This window comes from Lactuca serriola, chromosome 1 (genome assembly GCF_051521515.1).
Source record: "Lactuca serriola cultivar US96UC23 chromosome 1, Lser_US96UC23_V15, whole genome shotgun sequence".
In the NCBI taxonomy this organism is placed as follows: domain Eukaryota; kingdom Viridiplantae; phylum Streptophyta; class Magnoliopsida; order Asterales; family Asteraceae; genus Lactuca; species Lactuca serriola.
This window is the reverse complement of record NC_136408.1, coordinates 25,597,136-25,619,687: the sequence shown is the minus strand read 5'-3', so window position 1 is coordinate 25,619,687 and position 22,552 is coordinate 25,597,136. Positions and strand designations below refer to the sequence as shown.

The window sequence follows — 22,552 nt, the reverse complement described above, 5'->3', positions numbered from 1 at the left end:
ATTGCTAAATAAACGTAATATAATGGTAAAAGGGGGTATTGATTCTCGGGGAAATGGTAGTATTCACTCACCAATGCAATTCAATAGAACTAGTGAAATTAAACTAACTAACTACAATTAAACTAAAATGGGGGGGGGGGGGTGATTACTTGAAAACTAAAATACTTGAATAACTAAAAACCTTGCAATTAAGCAAGTTGATGAGATGCTCAAAGGTTGAGAATAATTGGTTAACTAAGGCAATTCAACACAATGAACATTTGTGAGTTTATCATTAGGATCTAATACAAAGCTTATCCTTCATCCCAAATTGGTTATAGCAATCATGAAGCATGATATGCCAAGATTCCTCATAGTTAGTATGGAGGTTGGGGAAGCCCACAACACACCTTCTTAATTAAGATCAAGGGTCAATTGAAGCAATTAATCCCAATAAATCAATTAGCCTTAAGAAGGAAGGAATCCCCAATTCCTGGAGGATGTCAAATGCTTACACATCCATAAAGGAGTTATGATTCATAAGCTAGAGATGATTTCTACCATCATAAAGCCTTTGCTCTAGATAAATTCAATGATCCAATGCAAAATCAATGAAATAAATCAACCATTGCTCAATCAAATACTAAGCTCATGATCAAAGCATCGATTAAGCATAAGAATTGTAAACTAGAATCATAAACATGGAATAAATTGATAATCAACATAAATCCTTCAAAACCCACAAACATTCATTGGTTTTCAGCCAAAGTCAACCAAATAAGAGTATTAGCCACTCATGGCAACAAAGTAACAAGAACAATAATCTAATTGCATAAAGAAACTACCTATGATTTGGAAAGATGAAAGGAAATGGTTTCTAGCTCCCAAAATCGCCTCTTGCAGGTCTCCAATGGTGAAAAATCGTGAATGAGCCTCTAGATCTGATCCCCAAGAGTTATGGTGTGCCAAATGACCAAAATGCCCAAACTGGGCAGTTGCGCGGGTACCCGCGCGACAAAAATTCCACCCGCACAAATGTTGTTGTAATGCTATTGGTCCTTCATTCCACCACTCCACCCTCCACTACTAAAGATTCCTTTGGTCCCCCCCTGTCCATGTAATTTGAATCCACCAATCATCATTTAGCCACCAAATAGATGCTCCAAGCCAAAAATTAGAAATTTATGATCCATCTTCACAAGTCCAAATAATCCAAGCTAATAACTTTCAAAGCCCAATTCTTCCTCTTTGATTCCGCCAAGCCCAATAATGCCCCGGAAGCCCACTAAGCCCATCTCTAATCAACCTGCAACCGCAACAAGCACCGAAAAGCCTACAAAATATCTCATGCAACATAACAAGCACCCGGTATGATCCATAATAAAGAAAATAAAGAATATACAATGCAATAATGATAAAAAGATCTAAAATAAACTAATAAAAATAAGGAAATAAAATAAACTATCACCGGTGTTATAACGTCATCTTACATGCCACATCAACCTTAACACCACCATAACACCATGCAGGAAATGGTGTTCCAATGTTATAACTTGTTAAGAGGTAGAAAAAGGTAGATAGAGAAAGAGAGAAGGAGCTAAGAAAATGATTTTGATTGGTTATTATTCCCGTTTCAATATGTGGTAACGAGCACGAGAAGTGCCATAATGAGCTTCAACGAGTTTAGGGGGGCGGTGTTCCCCGCGTCATGACGTCGTTTTCGTGTGCCAACTCAGCCAATTCGTTTCTCGTTGTGACCCACACTGTATACTCTAAGAATTCTCTCGATCTGTGATTACTACTTGACTCAGGGCCAGTCCAGACGGTGGGCAACCCGGGCGAACGCCTAGGGCCTACGACTCCAGGGGGCCCAAATTTTATGGGCTATTTAGTTTATATATATGAATAAAATTATTACCTAAATGATTTTTAGGGCCTAAAGTTGGTTGAAACTCAAATTAGCTCAAAAGATAAACAATTTAGTTTGTTTGTTATTGCTAATTGAACACGTCTATATTTAAGAATAAATTATATTTTTTGAATCTTTATTATATTTGTCTTTGAGAGGTCCTTTTTTTCTTTTCGCCCCGGGCCTCATATATGTTTGGACCAGCTCTGACTTGACTATATAATTTAACGAACCTGCAAGCCTCCATGCAACTTCCTTTTACTTAAATTCAACATGAGGCCCATCCTTGAAATGTCCAAACCTTTGAAACTTCCAATAAACATGCAACAAATATTAATTATATCCCTATAAATACCCTCACGTACGTAACATAAATCACCCTCATGCATCAACCTCAGACCACAAAACTCATTATCATTCTAGCTACTTCTTTCTCTTTTTCATCATGTCTTTTAAGGAGGAACCACAATCACCTTTGCAACCACTAGCATATGGAAACTTGATCACAATTCTCAGTATCGATGGAGGTGGAGTACGAGGAATCATTCCAAGTGTCATCCTTGAATTTTTGGAAATTGAACTACAGGTAACATTTATAATATAGAATATATATCTTAGTGAAGCACCACAAGAAAAATTAAAGCTTGTTTAGTTATGACAGAAATTAGATGGTGAGAATGCACGGCTTGCGGATTATTTTGATGTAATAGTTGGGACAAGCACCGGTGGTCTTGTGACCGCCATGTTAACCACTCCGGATGAAGATAACCGTCCCATTTTTGCAGCTAAGGATGTTAAAGATTTTTATCTTCAACATTGTCCTAAAATCTTTCCACATGATAGGTATCATGTAATAATAGCAATTAAATACCTTGTGACACTTCTTGTATAGTATAGTGCTTGATCATTGAAACTCTTTCGTTCTCATGCAATAAAAAATTGTATATAGTGCACTATCTGAGTTGTCACGTCAACGTCTCAAGTCTACATGGAAGGTCAATCATGGAACACTAGAAATATTTTGGTTAACCTTCTGTATGAAATATAATTTAGGACATGTTTTTATGCAATAAGTGAGAAACAAGTTGGGACGATTCCACTATTACGTTGCAACATCTTTTTATTTTTATAAGCGAATTGTTTTTTCTAGTAGTGTGATGGAAAAATTATGTTATGGTTAATATTGAGTTTTTTTTGTTGTCTTAAACTTCCATTTTATGGTACAATATGTAGCCATCCGTTCGCTCCTGCTACAAAAGTGATCAAAGCTCTATCAGGGCCAAAATATGATGGTGAAAATCTACACAAAGTTATTCAAGAAACACTACAAGAAAAACGACTCGAGGAAACATTAACAAATGTCGTGATTCCAACGTTTGACATCAAATATTTGCAACCTGTGATCTTCTCAAGCTACCAGGTATTGAATTTATGCATTTGTTGCTCCCTAAAAAACCATCAAAGGATCGTTTTTCAAACCCCAAAAATCTTAACAATGAAATAGAGAAAAAGATAAATTTCTTTGATATTTGTTTCAAAAAATGCTTAAACCAATAAATAACAATGCACTTTTATTTATTATAGCGTCTTACTTTCTTTTCTTCAAATATATTATAACATTAGATATTGAACCATGTCTACCAATTATAGAAAAGTCATCCAAATTCACAACAATTTTTACCATTATAATTGGCTACTTTTTCAAAGTATAATAATATCTTAATAAGAATATAAAAAAAGTTGAAAGTACACATACTACTATAATTCGATAGAGTTTCAGAACATGATTAATAAAAAAAATAATAATTAGGAAGTGTAATGCTTTAATAGAAATGCGATAATACAAAAATAACTGTATTTTTTTATGTTTCTTTCATTTAATTAGCCATTTCAAGTAACCATATAATACGTACATTGATATTCATGTTTGTTCAGTTAAAGAAGAACCCAAGTCTTGATGCCAAGTTAACTGATATATGCATTGGAACATCAGCTGCCTGTAACAGCCCGGATCTCCAGGTATTTTATTGTTTTAATATTTTGAGTTTTGAGAAGGGACTCGGCGAGTTGGAGCTCAGACTCGCCGAGTAGGGTCGCGATTCTGGACGCGGGATTCGTCCGGACTCGGCGAGTCCAGGATATGGACTCGACGAGTCCACGCTGTTTAATGAAACCCTAATTTCTCGGGTTTGGGACCTATTTAAATGGCCTTATGGCCGTCATTTGCATCCATCAGTCCATAGAGAGAAACCCTAAAAGTGCTTTAGCGATTTGAGAGAGAAAGGAGGCATTTCTTGACATTTGTGTGTTGTTTAGCAAAGAAGAGGGAGGCTCTAGCCAAGAGGAGGCAAAGGAGACTGCTATTTGGTGGATTTGAAGCTTGACCCTTCAATCTAAAGGTATGATTTCGACTCATCTCCTGTTTTGTGAAGTATAATCGATTTTAGGGTTTCTTGTGGCCTTGTTGAGTTGATTTGATGGCCAAATAGTCCCATGCTAGTGATGAGACTTCGGATCTGGATCCATAGAGGTCCAGAGAGTCTCATTCTTCAAGCTTTATAGAGAACAATGGAGGTCATGACCTTGTGTAGTGAGATTTGTTGAAGATTCTTCATAATTGGTCATATAGAGGTTGTTAATGCATCAAGACTAGGACTTTACGTGATGAATCAGTCTAGGAGGGCCAGATCTATGAATTGTTGGAGTAGATCTGACCTTAGAAGCAAGTTTGAGTGATTGCATGGAATGGACTCGCCGAGTCCGATGAGCAGACTCGGCGAGTAGCTTGAAGATTGCCTTGGACCGGCCAGTGAGTGGTCCAGTCGAGTCAGGAGTTGACCCAGTGAGTCAGGGCGAGTTAGAGAGGGTTGTCAAGTGGTCTGAGTCGAGCTGGGACTCGCCGAGTCGTTCTTGAGACTCGGCGAGTTGAGTCGGGGTGGTCCCGCGATTCTTCCAGGTGGAACTCGTCGAGTCAGGGGGAGTACTCGACGTGTAGAAAGGGAATCCTAGAGAGTTGGTGAGAACGTCTAGACTCGCCGAGTTGCCGTGTGCACTCGCCGAGTCCGGTCAAAGTTGACCGTTGACCGTTGACCGTTGACCTGTGTTGACTTCTTGGGGATAGTCAACCCTAGAGATAAAAAGTGTTAATTAGAGTCTTGTGATGTTATAGGAGGATTAGAGCTCGGAGGATCGAGCACGAGGGATTTCCAGGGATCGTGAGATACCGAGACACGCGAGGTGAGTCTTCTCACTATGCCTTACCTTGAGTAGGTAATCAGAGTTATGTGATCAAGTATGTGTATGTTATATGTATGCTATGTGTTGTACTGCATGATGTCTATATGATTTCTGTTGTGCATGCTTATAGAGTTGGAACCGGAAGGTTCCCAGAGTTAGAACCTGAGGGTTCACAGAGTTTGGGTGCACGGACCCACAGAGTTATAGCCTTGAGTGGCTAATATGTGTTATATGCGGTATTTTGGGGAACTCACTAAGCTTCGTGCTTACAGTGTTAGTGTTGTTGTTTCAGGTACCAGCGATGACCGTGGGAAGGCGCCGGCTTGATCTGTACACACGTAGAGGAATTCGATATATTTATGTGATCTTGGGATTTGTATGATACATATTGGAATTTGAAACTTAATGTTTTATGAAATTAAACGAGAAATGTTTTTATAAATTGTGAAAAATAAATTCAAAAATTTTTCGGTGTTACAAGTTGGTATCAGAGCCTTGGTTTGAGGGATTCGAGTACACCTTCGGGCGTATTTGAACTCAAACTGAGGATTTGAGATGTATTTTCAAAAAGAGTAAAAGATTTTTGAAAAAACGCAGAGCAAGAGATGTGTGTACGATCAGTCAGCGCCCGAACGGTGATTTCCCAAAATACCTTTATATATTATGTGATATTGATATTGATATGATGTATCCGCATGCTAGAGTAGGCTAGGTATTGCTATTAGGACTAGAGTGGCCTGATGTGTGATGCCTTAGCCTAGGGAGAGGTGAGCTGCTATGAGATGCTTGAGAGTGAGTAGGTAGCAGCAAGGGACTTATGAGAGATCTATTAGAGAGTAGTCTATGCATGATAAAGTACTTGAGACCTGGGATCCAAAGAGAAGGACTTGGAGTGTATTCTGGTGCGGTGCGGACAGTAGTATTGGGCCCGTACTACTGGAAGCACCGGAGCGGTGTGCAGCCCAAGTCAGAATCTTTGGAATGCCAAGAATCAAGGAGAAAAGAGTTGTCGAGTGTGAGCATACTCGTGTGGATTCTAATTTATCGTATGTTGTATTTCAGAGGTAGATCATGGTGAGGACACGTTTGATGCCCGAGAGCAGTGGTACCAGTGAGGAGGAGATCCGCCGGATCATTCAGGAGGAGGTGGCTGCGGCCATCAGGGCAGAGATACCGGAGATGTTTGGGTCTATAAAGACCACATTGATTGAGACGTTTGATGAGCGTTATGCCGCTCTTTCTGAGGCTGCTGCTGCAGCGGCTACCGCAGCGATTGCTGCTGCGAGGCCGCAGGGTGGGGATGCGTTGCTGTTCCGTGAGTTCAGCAACACAAAACCACCAGAGTTTGATGGTACTCAGGATCCGGTGGCAGCTATGAGGTGGATATCTGATATTGAGGGGTGTTTCTTCACTTGCTCGTCTCCTGAGCATTTGAAGGTACGGTTCGCGCTGAACCAGCTTTGCTTGGGAGCGAAGGACTGGTGGAAGTTTGTGACGGCGCAGTATTCGCCTGCTGAGCTTTCTGCGGTGACCTGGGAGAGGTTCACCACTATGTTTCGGGATGAGTACGTTCCCCAGGTGGAGAGGGAGCGTTTAGCACAGGAGTTTCTGACCCTCAAGCAGGGTACTGAGTCTGTCACAGCGATCACGAGGATGTTCCATGAGAGGGCGATGTTCTGCCCTGAGCACGTGTCCACTGAACAGGCACGTATGAGCCGCTACTTGAGCATCTTGAGGCGGGATATTCGGGAGTTCGCTGCGAACTCCTCGTACCGGACATTTGCCGAGCTTCAGGCAAATGCCCGGAAGAGGGAGATTGAGCTTGAGACTCAGGCCAGGGAGGAGGCGGAGTCTCAGGGGAGGGATCGGCGACCGGCACAGTTGCAGCCGACTGCTAAGCGGGCCAAGCCTGCTGATCCCAGACCAGGGAGCCAGAAGGGCCGCACTTGCGGAAAGTGCGGCAAGGGTCATGACGGAGTTTGCCGAACGGGGTCTTGCTACAAATGTGGCAAGGAGGGGCACATGGCCAAGGACTGCCCCAAGGGGTTTGCAGTGTGCTTTCACTGCAACCAGACCGGACACCGGAAGGCCGAGTGTCCGCAGTTGCGCGGAGCATCTCAGGGGTCTGCTCCTGCCGCCACCAGAGTTACAGAGAGTCGGCCTGTGAAGGCCGAGACGCCGAGAGCTCGAGGGAGAGCCTTCCAGCTGACTGCGGAGGAGGTCCGCGCCGCGCCCGATGTTGTGGCTGGTATGTTTCCTTTCGTGTATTTATTTTGATATATGATGTTATGCTTATATTATGTTATGTGTAGGTACCTTTCTTGTGAATTCCGTACCTGCTTTAGTGTTATTTGACTCGGGTGCGAGTCGGTCTTTTGTATCTTTGGCCTTTAGTCAGCATATCAGTGCTAGTCGTGAGGCACTGAGTCGGCCTCTGAGAGTCTCCATAGCTGATGATAGAGTGATTTGTGCCGCAGAGGTTTTCCGGGGATGTGTGTTAGAGATTTTCGGGATTGAGTTTCCGATTGATCTGATTCCTATTGCGATGGGTGATGTTTGTGTCATTGTGGGCATGGACTGGTTGAGCCGATTCGGCGCGATTATCGACTGTGAGCGTCAGCTGGTGACTATACGAGACCCTAGTGGGGGAGTTCTTTCGGTGTACGGTGAGGGTACACGTTCGGGATCAGCCTTTTGTTCGGCCGCTAGGGCGAGGCAGTGTCTACAGCAGGGCTGTAAGGGTTTTGTGGCGTATGTGATGGATACGCGAGCGACTTCCGAGAGACCGAGTTCAGTTGGGGAGGTACCGGTGGTGTGTGAGTTTCCAGATGTCTTTCCCGAGGAGCTGCCGGGAGTACCTCCTGTGAGGCAAGTGGAGTTTGGTATTGATTTGGTTCCGGGGGCTGCACCTATAGCTAAGGTGCCTTATCGTCTTGCACCTCCAGAGATGCAAGAGTTATCCTCGCAGCTTCAGGAGTTGCTGGGGAAGGGATTTATTCGGCCGAGCAGCTCGCCGTGGGGAGCACCTATTCTGTTCGTCAAGAAGAAGGATGGTTCACACCGGATGTGTATTGATTACCGGGAGTTGAACAAGCTGACGGTCAAGAACCGTTACCCGTTGCCGAGGATCGACGATTTATTTGATCAGTTGCAGGGAGCATCTTGGTTTTCCAAGATCGATTTGAGGTCGGGATATCATCAGGTGAGAGTGCGAGATGAGGACGTCCAGAAGACAACTTTCAGGACGCGATATGGGCATTATGAGTTTGTGGTGATGCCTTTTGGGCTCACTAATGCCCCGGCGGTGTTCATGGATCTCATGAACAGGGTATGCAGGCCGATGTTGGATCGGTCGGTGATTGTATTTATCGATGATATTCTGGTGTATTCGAGATCTAGAGAGCAGCATGAGGAGCATTTGAGGGAGGTCCTTGGGGTACTGAGATCGGAGAAGCTTTATGCAAAGTTCTCCAAGTGTGATTTCTGGTTACGGGAGATCCAGTTCCTAGGACATCTCGTTAACCAGGAAGGGATTCTGGTCGATCCGGCCAAGGTTGAGGCGGTGATGGGTTGGGAGGTACCAAAGTCACCCTCTGAGATCAGGAGCTTCCTTGGATTAGCAGGGTATTATAGGAGATTTATCAAGGATTTCTCCAAGATCGCAGTGCCGCTCACCAGGTTGACCCGGAAGGGTGTTGCATTCTCATGGGGTCCCGAGCAGCAGACCTCCTTTGAGACACTTCGCCAGAGGTTGTGCGAAGCCCCGGTATTAGCTCTCCCGGAAGGGATGGAGGATTTTGTAGTATATTGTGATGCATTGATTTTGGGGTTGGGTGCGGTGTTGATGCAGAGGGGTCATGTGATAGCATATGCATCGAGGCAGCTGAAGCCTCATGAGACGAGATATCCCACGCATGATCTAGAGTTGGGGGCAGTAGTGTTCGCCCTCAAGATTTGGCGCCACTACTTATATGGGGTTCGATGTACGATATACACGGACCATAAGAGCTTGAAGTACTTGATGGATCAGCCCAATCTAAACTTGCGTCAGAGGAGGTGGTTAGATGTGGTCAAGGATTATGATTGTGAGATCCTGTACCACCCGGGCAAGGCCAACGTGGTGGCCGATGCGTTGAGCCGCAGGGCGGAGAGCACTCCATTACGAGATGTATGTTTGAGATTGACCATGATAGCTCCGGTATTGGATGCCATCCGTGGGGCACAGGCCGAGGCTGTGCAGCCGGAGATGCAGAAGAGGGAACGGGTCGTTGGTTTGGTTTCAGAATTCGTTACGGATGGGCGAGGGCTTATGACTTTTCAGGGTCGGATTTGGGTACCGTTTGTGGGTGGTACGCGCACTTCCTTGATGGAGGAGGCTCATCGGTCGAAATTTTCGATCCATCCGGGGGCTACGAAGATGTATTTGGATTTGAGGAGAGAGTATTGGTGGCCCTGTATGAAGAGGGACGTCGCATGGTTCGTTGAGAGGTGCTTGACCTGCCGTAGGGTTAAGGCCGAGCACCAGAGACCGCATGGCAAGTTGCAGCCATTGGAGGTTCCCGAATGGAAATGGGAACAGATCACTATGGATTTCATCACCAAATTGCCGAGAACTGCCAGAGGAGTTGATGCAATTTGGGTGATTGTGGATAGGCTGACGAAGAGCGCACACTTCCTTGCCATCAGTGAGAGTTTTTCAGCAGAGAAGTTGGCAGAGTTATATGTGAGAGAAGTGGTATCTCGGCATGGGGTGCCGATCTCGATTGTTTCAGACCGCGATGTGCGCTTTACTTCCAGATTCTGGAAGAAATTTCATGAGGAGTTGGGTACTAGATTGCATTTTAGTACCGCATATCATCCCCAGACAGACGGTCAGAGTGAGCGGACGATTCAGACGCTTGAGGACATGCTTCGAGCATGTGTGTTGGATTTCGGGGGTAGCTGGGATGCGTATCTACCCTTGGCAGAGTTTTCCTACAACAACAGCCATCATTCGAGCATTGGTATGCCACCCTTTGAGCTGTTGTATGGCAGGAGGTGTCGGACCCCCATTTGCTGGGGAGAGGTTGGGCAGAGAGTGATGGGCAGTACCGAGATCGTGCTTCAGACGACAGAGCAGATTCAGCAGGTCAGACAGAGGTTATTGACCGCCCAGAGTCGACAGAAGAGTTATGCAGACAGACTGGGGGTTCATAATAACAACTTTATATGTGAATATGAAGGTCTAAATTGGTTGTAAAATGAAACTGTAGAAGCCTTAAATCTAAAATGGGATACTTTGAATCCGAAATATATATGCATTTTCGAACCAAGTGACATTTGAAAAGGGAAGTGATTTGTACATAACATATTTTTTTCTATACACAACAATCCAATACTTTAAAACACATTGTTATGTATGGAGAAAAGTACGAATCAACTCTTAAATGTGAAGGTTAGATTGAGTTATAAAATTATAAGAACATTTTAAATGGTTATTTTAACCTGAATTTCAATTTACTTTCATAATTATATAAATTTTAAATATTTATTATTCTTTATTAATAATAACTAGATTATGACCCGCGTTAAACGCGGGGAACACATAAATACAATACAAATTTATATAGATATTACAAAATAATTATAAAAAAACAGGGTTATTGTTATTATTGAAATGTATAGAAATTACACTAAAATAGGTAAATATATATAGCGTTGAATGACCTCTTTATAGACAATATTTTTTGTTTTATTAGTTCAATGACCCTGCTTGTCACATATAAGTATCTTCAAACAATTTTTACTTGTGACACGGAAAACAACTATATACAGCCAACCATGCGTGAAAATGGGTCTAAACAAGTATAATTCAACATTTGACAATGTACTTTCAAAATATATTGTTATTTTATAGCTATATTGCGGAATATAACTGTTTATTTCAAAAAATAGCAACTTATTTATGTTCCTTCAAAATGAACCACATAAAACCCCCCGCAAAGAAACTATAACCAATAAATCTGCAACGAAGCTAATCATCCCCTTCCACTTCATCTCTAATATCAGGTTTCTTTTCCTTAATCTGAGTTGTTATCACTATCATCGACAATGTTAAGATTCATTGATGACTTCTTTTTTATTTTAAGGATAACTATGACATAAATCATTTATCATGTCCATCATTTATGTTTATATCTTCGTTTTTTTTTTGTTGATTTTGATATGCCTTCTTCAGTTTACCACCATCTTTTTTTTTTCAGACTAGTTTTTTTATGAAATAACATTTTTTTTGTGAAATTCGTTCTACAGTTTTTAGTATGTGCAAGTACGTTGATTTTTTTGAAGTAAAGAAAGTAGGGTTTTTGTTCGATGTTGGTTCCGAGGTTTGGTTCTTATTTTTTGTGATTTCTCATAATCCATTGCGTTTTATTTTCCATCTTTATCTACAATTTTTAAGTATAGAGCATTTTATCCATATATTCATTCACTACAGAGTTTAATAAAGGAAAAAAGAAACATCCCCTTAGTTTTATTTACTTTGCAGATCATCGAGCCTCCATGCAAAGCTTACAACATAATGAAAAAAAACAAAAAACCCTTATGAGGTAAATGCCAATTACGATTCTACCCATTTTTCTCTTGTAACAATTGTCTCACTTTAATACTTCAAAACATCTGTTTTTGTGTTTAAACATATTATTGATAGCATGAAAGATCCAAGCATTGTTGCATTTTGGTTAATCACAATGCCTCAAATTATGGGAGGATTTAAATATGATGATGAGGTCAAACATAAAATATGATGGTAATACAAGGTTCTTCTTCTTATTATTTATTTATTTACTTATTTTTTAATTCAACTTTATTACAAAATTAAATAGTTTTTTTTATTGATATTAGTGTTTCTTATTTAGAAAAATATGTGATATGATCAACTTCTTGATGCTATAGCAATGAGAAAACTTGGATGAGCAGGAAGTGAGATAAATTTATAATTTTTTAACTTTAATGAGTAATTAATTAATTACAATTTTGTTATTGAATTTGAAATACAATAGGGATTATATCAATGGATCCTGAACGTGAAAGAAATGATCCAGTGATAGTAAAGAACATTCGTTACTATAAAACAAAGAGCAAATTAGAGGCAGAAGTGATGAAGCTTTATCCACCACCATGACCTCAAAACTATGTGTTTGTGTATGTGGGGGGGGGGGGGGGAGGAGGGGCTTTCATGTCTAAGTACAACCCGTCTGTTATATTATGTCATGTCATCTCTTGTCTTATCTATTGATTTTTTAGAAAGGTATACACACACATGTAACATCATATAACATCCAATTTTAACATCGACTTTACTATTTTCGAAAAAGGATCATAGTTACCGATTAAAAAGATGGAACCAAGAACCAAACACAACATCAAGAAAAATTCAAAAGCAACATTATACATCTAAATTATAAGTATTCAACAAAGAACCATACGAATGAGTAAAAACATATAAATTCGTAAACAATATCAAACTTACAGATTAAAAGGATTTAAAGAAGAAGTACATATATTTATTCAACTAATCAGACTGATGGGAAGGTTGAAGTTTTTTTGCATTTGTTTTCTGCAGAGGAATTATAACATAATGTTTGTGTAAATCGATTATTAAAAAGGTTTGAAATATATATACAAGTCAATATGATGAAAATTAGCAGGTAATAAATTGAAATCTCATTTAAACTTAAAATAGAAGATATTTATGCTTCAAAGTGTATTGGTTCATAATAATATCCGAAACTTTTGAAAAATGAAATTAATAGTTTCAGAGATTTCAATATATAATATATTTGGAAAGCAATTTTGAATGGAAATAGAGCCTAAATTTAAGGTTTATATTAATAAGGAACCAATTTTGTAGTTGTAAGTTTGGAAAGAATTCATGTATCATTTTCATTCAATTCCTACATTTAATTTCCTAACATAACGGGTTGACTTCTTGTTTGATCAAGGTGACGTAAACAAATTGATCTAAGGGTGTAAAACCTATAAAAGAAACACAATCAACAGCTCAGATTGTCTTAGGTGCTGTTTGTTTTTCCGAAGTGAAACTGTCTGAAGTCTGCGGACCACCTCTGCAGCCCTCTGCAGCAGAAGAGGTAGACCAAAGTGTTGCAGACTATAATGAGAAGCATGTTTGTTTTTTTAACGGTTGCAGACTGCTGCAGATATTAAAAAAAATTAAAATAAAATAATTTAATAAACCGATAATAGTTTTTTAATACCAAAAATTTAATAATTGTAATCTTAAAACATTCAAATAAAATTCAAACAACCAAATTAGTCTTACAATAAAATTTTTAAATAAAATTCATACAACCAAACTTTAATAATTTTCATTCCATATTTTGCATCAATTGTTCGGCAATTTCATCTCTTAACTGAGTCATATATTCACAATCCGCTGCAGTACCATGTGTTGGAATCTCATCTTCATCATTATCAACGCCTGCATTGTTATTCCGAACCGAGACATTTGGTTCGTCATATCGTGCAAAAAACTCATCACGTAGTCCCTCTCTTCTTATAAAATTATGTAGTGCAAAGCATGCTAGGGTAATGTTTCGTTGTGTAACCAATGAGAATGGTGCCATCCTCTTCAATATAGGGAATCGTGCTTTCAAGACACCAAAAGCACGCTCAATGACATTCCGAAGTTTTGCGTGTGCATGGTTAAATTTTTCTTTATTCGTTAATGCACGTCTTCGACGGAAATATCCAAGCCAATACCTCACAATACGGTACGGTGCCATAAAACCTCGAATGTTTGCATAAGCGGCATCACAAAGATAATATTTATCTGTAAAAAAAAAAGTCATTTATTTTTTCAAGCTAAGATGAAACTATTTCAATAACCATAAATTTACCTGGTGGTGGAAGCAGGAATGGTGCATGTGGATTTGCTAATGCTTCTGATAAAATTCTAGAATCGTGTGCTATCCCTTCCCAACCGGCCACAACAAACGTAAACATCATGTTGAAGTCACATATTGCCAACACGTTTTGGTAACAATCACCTTTTCCCCTACTTCTATATAAATCCCGTTTGTTTGCAGGGACAACAACATGTATCAAGGTGCCATCAAGTGCACCAACTGCTCCCTTAAACACCCGTCGTAGCCTCCTATTATGTCCTGGAATGTTTGGATTCAGATTAAAAGAAGTTGGCATTATAATGTCATGTGCGAAAAGCAGCATTTTGTCCAACACTTCATGAAAAAACTTATGAACTGTTTGCTTTGAGTGTTGAAATCTCCGCTTGATAATCACATAACGTTGGTTATGACCAATCATCATAAAAAACATAGCCATCTTCTCCTCAACCAACACATGTTTGCTATCATTTAACGCGTAGTTTACTCTAAAATGAGCACATAGTCGGACAAATGATTCACGGGACATGCGTAGCACTTCAACACATTGTAGAGGATTACGGTGAAGTAACTCTAATGTAAATTCATGTCCCGTCATTTCCGAATCGTTGTCCCGCACTCGTTTTACACCCCTTTTCCAAAAGTAGCGGACGTACAAGTACATTAGAATTATGAGTAGTATCTTTTTGTCGTGATCCATTAGGAACCTATTAATCAACACAAGTACCAAATATAAAACTCAAGTACCAAAAAACCAAAATATATAATCACATAGTTCAAGTTCCAAATAAAAAAATATAAAACTCAAGTACCAAATAAAAAAATATAAAACTCAAGTACCAAATAACATAACCAAATAACCAAAATACATAATCACATAGTTCAAATTCCAAATACTACAAATAACATTCAAGTACCAAATAACCACATACTACAAATAAAATCCAAGTACCAAATAACCAAAAAACATAACCACATAGTTCAAATCAAAATATGTAAACTTAATGGACAATCTTTCCATCCTTTAATACTCCTAAACTTGTAGCTGTCATCTCGATCCACCCTCTTAATATTTATGGATCATTAGGCAAATCTACCCACATCTCTCTCATATTCATGGTCCCTCCAAAAATATGATAAGCAGCAAATCGTAGAGGGTCAACCGGGCCTAACTCGAGTAACTCTAGCTTCTCTAAACATTGGGGAATTGTTGGCCCTCGAGTCAAATGTCGTAGAGCTTGCTGCATCTCCAATGCTAAATCATCAGCAGTAATAGAAGCTTTAGGGGAGGCACTAGAAGGTGGCTCAGGTGAGGCACTAGCTCGAGGTCTAGGAGTTGAGGGTTTAGCTCTTTTGTTGGGGTTACCAGAAGGTGAAGTAGCAGAAGGTGAAGCAACAGAAGGTGGTAGCTTAGTGGTATGATTGGAAAAAGAAATCATCCTCATCTATGTTAACAGAAGGGGTGTCCATAAGTTGCAATGGTGTGACATGGAAAGAAGATGATCCATGTCCCGATGGTGTTTGGGATGTGGCATAGCTTAGATTACCAGAGGCACTATTTCCATCAAAGAGTTCTGCACAAAGCTCTGGAAACAACAATGGGACAGTTTTCAAAGAAGCGACTTTCGGATGTCCCTAAACCCAATCAATGTAACAAAAGTAGTATAAGAATAAATGACAACTATATAAACAGAATACATATTAATATGTGTGTGTGTGTATATATATATATATATATATATATATATATATATATATATATATATATATATACATTTTTAAAGTCCTCCCACTCCTCATTTGTTAGGTTAAAAGTGTTTGTTTGAGGATTGTAAAGGTTGCCAGTTTTGTTTTTCAAGTATAACCATCCCGTGTATTTGGCTTTAAGGTTGTCATAGGCGTTTTTCAATTGTCTTTGAGTTAAATCCACACCAAAATTTTCCTTAATAGCTGTTCCTAACTTGTTCCATGAATTTTTGTGCAAACTCAAACCTTTTCTATCCACATTTTGTACTTCTTCAATGCAAGTGTTCAATAAGAATTTTGTTTGATCATTGGTCCATGTATGTTTATCTGTCATTGCTAATAAAAAAACCATATGGAATACATACTTTAGCACATATAACCTTATACCAACAACTTTCAGCATAATTACAACTTGTAATGATGAACATAATCAATTTCAACAAAGATTATTCATATTTCAGCAACAATTATGACACTTCAGCAACATTTTTTGACATTTGAACAACATTTCATGACATTTCAACAACAATTTGTGACAATTCAGCAACAATTTGTGACAATTCGGCAACAATTTGTGACATTTCAGCAATAATTAGTGACAATTCAGCAATATTTCATTACAATTAAGCAACAACATATGACATTTTAAGCACAAATTGAAGAAATTGGGGCAAGAACAAAGATTCAAGAACAACTATTTGATATAAGGCATGAACTATTTGATAAGATTAGCACCAACAAGCAAAATCAAAGATTCAACAACAAATATCAAACAATTAAGTTGAAGCATGAACAATGAAGTAAAACACCAATGAAGTTGCACAACAAAAATCGTTCATTGATTCAGGAGCCAAAAATCGTTCATTGATTAGGAGCCAAAAACGGAGCCAAAAATCATTCAAGACAATTGTTGCTTTCAGCAGCCAAAAACGGAAAAAAAAAAGAACAAGAAACTAACCTGGAAGGACGACCAACGAAAGGGGAGAAGCCAGTGGGGGTTGCGCCGGTGATCACTGGTTTGAGAAGACGCGATGTCGAGAGAAGGTAGCTCACGATCGACTTGCTGGAAGAATGGAGGTGGCCGTTTTTTTTGGGGGGGTTTAGTTTTGAAGAGGTTAGAAGCAATTTTCAAGTGTTGTCCCAAGCAAAGGACATGAAGAGGTTTTTAATTTTGAAGGCTGCGAAAAAACAAACAACTGCGGGAAAGAAAGTGTTGCGCGTGTGCTGCGCCGCGCAGCACGAAGAGGTTTGAAGAGGTTTTTAATAAAAAACAAACAAAACCTTAGATGATGTCATAAGGTTTCTCTTTTAATAATATTTAGAGATATCAAATAATATTTGTATTCGAAGTATTTTGTTTTGTATTAAAATATGATTTTGAATGCTTAATTAAAAACGTTAAATTAACTAAGAGACTCTATAATAATATTTTAGATAAATAATACTCCAAAAAAAATATCAACTAAAAAAACTTTTTATATTTATAATCGAATATAAACAAAGGCGATCAAATGATACAAAGTTTGGATATTTATATCAAAAGATAGAATATCCAAGTTCAAATATGCTTATGCTATCAGCCTATCACATCTTTATAACAACTGAAGTGTATATTTAAAATAAAATTAAAAAAAAAAAAAAAAAAAAAAAAAAAAACCTCTTCCCACGACCATGGCCACGGTGGTAAAAAGTAGGGCTGAGCGCGGTGCGGTTCGGTGCGGTTATTAGCCAAAACCTCACCACTAACCGCAAATGCGGTTAATCCATTTTCAAAACCGCATGGTGCGGTTATTTTTGCGGTGCGGTTTTGTTTTTTTAGTGTTGCGGTTATTAACCGCATGGATTTGGTGCGATTAATTTGTGTGGTTTTTAACCACAGTTTAGAGCTCAAATAGTTTTAAGAGTTCAAACATATTACTTGTAATAATAAATAAAAAAAACATAAGGTATAAGACAATTAACTATTTAACTTAAACCACAAACAACTAATATCTTAAAAACGTCAAATCATTAGTAATTAACAATAAATATCTTAAAATTGTTTAATTTCATCATTTTTCAAAGTTAAACATAAAAAAAAAAACCAACACTTTTGTTTTCTAGTATTTTATTTGTCTTTCATTCATGAAACTTGTCTTATTTTTAATATTTAATAAACTAATAATTGATAAAAAAAAATTGTATATAATATATGCGGTGCGGTGCGGTTTTTTTGCGGTTTTTGGAAACTAATAACCGCACCGCACCGCAAATTTGCGGTTTTTGAAAAACATAAAACCTCACCATCGGTTTTTATTGCGGTTGCGGTTTTGCGGTTGCGGTTTATGCGGTTTTTGCAGTTAATTTTAGTTGCGGTGCGGTTTTTGCTCACCCCTAGTAAAAAGAAGATAAAAATTAAATGGTCCCTGCAAAAAGCAGTTATGTGCGTTGAACATTGAATTGTAGTCGTATTATGGTCATGATTAGACTTCTTTGTGTGGTTACGAAATGGACATTATTGAAAAATTCACTGCACATTATAATAAAGTTTTAAAATTTCTTGAATTTAAAACAATTTTTTTTGATAGCAAACTAAAGGTTTAATTATAATAATTTATATTTCTGCTAATGTTTTGTTGTAATTATAAAGTGTTTGGACTAAATGTCCAATATCCCAAATAATCACTTGCAAAATTATTTTTTGTTATTTATGGATCAAAATGGACTATATTCTTTTAATATTAAAAGTTCAAATAGTCTATTCATATAGAGAATATACTGTATACATGATGTTGATGTTCTAAAAAATCAAAATAAATGCAATATATGATCATTGATCGATCCATAAATATTATTACTTAATATCATTGAGTGTCAAACGATAATATGATGACATAAACATACAAATCAAACTATTTAAAAATTGTACTATAACTTCAATTTGATTAGAAACAATCCACCTCTAATAAATGACTATATGATAATATGACTTGATTTTTGATGATAACTACATGTGTATGTTTTATCTTCCATGTTTCAGATTTTGGAGGTGAATAGGATCTGTTTGCAAATTTGTATGTAAAAATCCAACTAAAGATGTATATATAGAACTAGTTTATAACCCGTGAAAATCACGGTAATAAAATTTATTAAACTTTGATATTAAAAAAATCAAAATTATTAATCAATTATTTTAAATAAGTTATTACTTAAGAGATTTTTTTTAGTTATATAAAATTATAATCGTTGATTTAAATAAATATGTGAAGTTATATCACCTTATAATCTGTATTAATTTTATTTTATTTTATAATCTAATGTTATTAATTTAAAATAATTAAAATGAAAAAATTTAAAATTTAAAATTTAAAATGGAGAATTAGTTATTAATTTATGCAATTAGAGTGAGAAATTAAAATTTTGAAATTTAAAAAAGATAATTAATAGGTTAACAAGTGACATGATAGGTGACATATAGGGCGTGTTTGGCACAAAGCTTTTAGAAGCGTTTGGGAGCTTCTAGCTTTTATCTTCTGATAAAACGCTTTAGTTTAAACAAAAAGATTCGTTTGGAGCGTTTAGCTTTTAGTTTTAACAAAACGCTCCGATTCTAAAAGCTACTTCATGTAGCGTTTAACAAAACGTTCCTGGGCTTTTGAAATCAATTTCCATAATTATCCTTAAACATATATTTAAATATTTATTTATTTTTAATCAATTGTCCTTTTATGTAATTTTATATATTTCAAAAGCTTTCAGCTACTTTTGCCAAACATTCATATAACAAATAAAAGTTACAGCTTCCCGCTACCAGCTACATGCTACCCGCTTCCAACTAATAACTACTTTTGACAAACACGTCCATAATATTAACGAGGAGTAAAGGATCCAGGAATTATCCAAAGTGGGGTCATCAAAGAATGCTATATGGTCGTGTTTGTCAACGGCTCAACATGGGTCGGGTAAAAAAAAAGGTTTCTAATGAACTCTTTCCAAAATTTAGCACTAAAATAAAAATTAAGAAACCTAACAAAATTAAATACTCTTGATCAACAAAATAACAATTATCAAATTCTAACAAATTAACAAATCTTAATAAAAAAGCAGTTAAAAATATGTATATTAAGATGGGTTTTTTTTTTTTTTTTATTTGAGTCAAGCAGAAACTATATTTTACTTCGTTTAAAGAAATTTCTCCTTCTATCTTGTATCTATAGTTACTATTTGATTCTTTGATGGCTAACTTGCAAGTTGCCGTGCAACTTCCTTCTATTACTTAAAAGTCAAACATGCTGCCTAGACTATTCTCCCTAAAACTTGGAAACTTTTATATCTTATTATAAAAATACCCTTACACAAATAAATGATAAATCACCTCATCAACTTCGGACCACAAAACTCATTATTATTCCGCTAGCTACTTCTTTCTCTGTTTCATCATGTCTTTCATGGAAGAACCACGATCACCATTGCAACCGCCGACATATGGAAATCTAATCACAATTCTGAGTATCGATGGAGGTGGAGTACGTGGCATCATTCCAAGTGTCATCCTTGAATTTTTGGAAACCCAACTACAGGTATCTTTTATAAATTTAGTTACTTGGATTATTCTTTTTATCTTGAAATTAAATGATCATATACGAAAATTTTGAGGAGCTTGAATAATTATGACAGAAATTAGATGGTGAGAATGCACGACTGGCGGATTATTTTGATGTGATAGCAGGGACAAGCACCGGTGGTCTTGTGACGGCCTTGTTAACTACTCCCGGTGAAGATAATCGTCCGATTTTTGCAGCTAAGGATGTTAAAGATTTTTATATTCAACATTGTCCTAATATCTTTCCACATGACAGGTATATATATATGTATTATTAGCAACAAAACAAATTTATTTGTGACGTTTCTTGTAGTGATGGGAATTGTCCTAAAATGGTTCCATGATTTTTATCTTGAACATCCAGTGCTTGATTGTTGAAACTGTCGCCTTGCAACATGTTTTCTGTGAAGAATGAGTTGTTTTTCATGTAGTGAGATGGAGAATTTCCCTAAGAATTGGTTAGTTATGTCATAAACGTGCATTTTTAATTTACATTGTGTAGCAAGCACCATCGGTTTGCTGCTGCTACAAAAGTGGTCAAAGCTCTATCTGGACCAAAATATGATGGTGAACACTTACATAAAGTTATTCGAGAAACACTAAAAGAAAAACAACTTCATGAAACGTTAACAAACGTTGTGATTCCAACATTTGACATCAAATATTTGCAGCCTATGATCTTCTCCAGCTACCAGGTATTGAATTGATCTATATATTTGTTGCTCCTAAAACCATTAAGTTATCGGTTTTCAAAACCGGAAACGTTAACATTGGAAGTAGAATACTATTTTTAGATAGATTTTCAAAAGTATGATATCTTAATAAGAAAAGACTGAAAGTGCAATGCTTTAGTAGATCGATCCGAAAGCATGATGCAATAATACAAAAATAAATGAAACTCTTTTGCTATCTCTTATTCTCTTACATCTAATTAGCCCTTTCAAGATAACCATATAATATTAATATTCATATTTATTAGATACAAAAGAATCCAAGTCTTGATGCCAAGTTATCTGATATATGCATCGGAACATCAGCTGCCCCAACTTATCTTCCTTCACATTCGTTCCAAACAAAAGATTCTGAAGGAAAAGTTCTTAGAGAATTCAATCTTATCGATGGTGCAATAACAGCCAACAATCCGGTATATATATGTCTTATACACTAATAATTAATTACTCATCTATATATTATGTTTAAGTGTTAGGCTAATATGTTTCTTTTTTGCAGACTTTGGTTGCCATAAGCGAAGTTACAAATGAAATAACTAGTGGTAGTGCAAACTTTTTCCCAATAAAGCCAACAGAATACGGGAGATTTCTAGTATTGTCATTGGGAACAGGGTCACCACAATTTCAAGAAAGGTATGATGCGACAAAGTCATCTAGTTGGGGAATTTTGGGGTGGTTAGGCGCCGGTGGTGGCTCAACCCCATTGGTGGATGTATTTACTCAGGCGAGTGGCGATATGGTTGATTATCATATCTCCACTGTCTTCCAAGCCCTTCATTCACAAGAAAATTATCTTCGTATTCAGGTAACTTTTTCATTCCAGTTTATACTAAAAAGATTTCAAGATTTCATATTATAACATATTGAATTAAAATGATATCAGGATGACACTTTAAGTGGGGACTTAACTTCCATGGATTTGGCAACACATGAGAACTTAGAAAATCTTGTGAAAGTGGGACAAGAGTTGTTGAAAAAACAAGTGACGAAAGTGAACTTTGGCACGGGCATATGTGAGCCTTACCATCATACCACCAATGAGATGGCTTTAATAAAGTATATTCACGTTTCTCATAAAATTATATTTAGTGTATGTTTTAAAACATATATACGAAGCATTTTATATTTATTTTATTGATTTGAATATTTTCTATTATGCATATATATAGGTTTGCGAAAATACTCCACCAGGAGAAGAATGTAAGAGAACTTAGATCACCAAGTATTAATAGAGGAAGAATTACACGAGAAGAGTCGATGAAAGAACAAACTACACTTTCACAAAGAACGCCAGCACTCTCAAATGCAATTCATCACTCTCTTCCAGATTTATATAAGCTCAACCCAAACTAAGATTTTCTTTCTTGTATATGGATAATTTATTAGCTTTATTCTAGTTTAAGTTTGAAGTTACGTTGTTTGGTTGAAAACTTAATTATTCAATGTGACTGTATTGTTTCATATT

The 22,552-nt window shown here is 37.3% G+C and overlaps 1 protein-coding gene across 2 annotated transcripts; it reads left to right on the top strand.

Annotated features, from left to right (window-relative positions):
• The first annotated feature begins 2,333 nt into the window (after positions 1–2,333).
• LOC145076772 (patatin-like protein 2) lies at positions 2,334–22,552 on the top strand. 2 transcript variants are annotated; one of them, XM_079022667.1, is made up of 7 exons: positions 2,334–2,474; positions 2,550–2,731; positions 3,122–3,308; positions 21,336–21,500; positions 21,587–21,892; positions 21,971–22,143; positions 22,257–22,552. In XM_079022667.1, the coding sequence occupies exons 1-7, from the start codon at positions 2,334–2,336 to the stop codon at positions 22,438–22,440; spliced, it is 1,338 nt and encodes a 445-aa protein (XP_078878793.1). In that variant the 3' UTR covers positions 22,441–22,552. The 2 variants fall into 2 exon arrangements, with proteins under 2 accessions (XP_078878793.1, XP_078878723.1); XM_079022597.1 differs by lacking the exons at positions 2,334–2,474; positions 2,550–2,731; positions 3,122–3,308 and adding exons at positions 20,111–20,333; positions 20,431–20,612; positions 20,859–21,051.

What these genes read in the sequence shown, in the direction of transcription:
- LOC145076772 (XM_079022597.1), top strand. Translation starts at nt 20,193, where the DNA reads ATGTCTTTCATGGAAGAACCACGATCACCATTGCAACCGCCGACATAT. An exon ending in AAAATTATCTTCGTATTCAG is followed by an intron (nt 21,893 to 21,970) that starts GTAACTTTTTCA and finishes AAATGATATCAG; the next exon opens with GATGACACTTTAAGTGGGGA. An exon ending in AATGAGATGGCTTTAATAAA is followed by an intron (nt 22,144 to 22,256) that starts GTATATTCACGT and finishes GCATATATATAG; the next exon opens with GTTTGCGAAAATACTCCACC.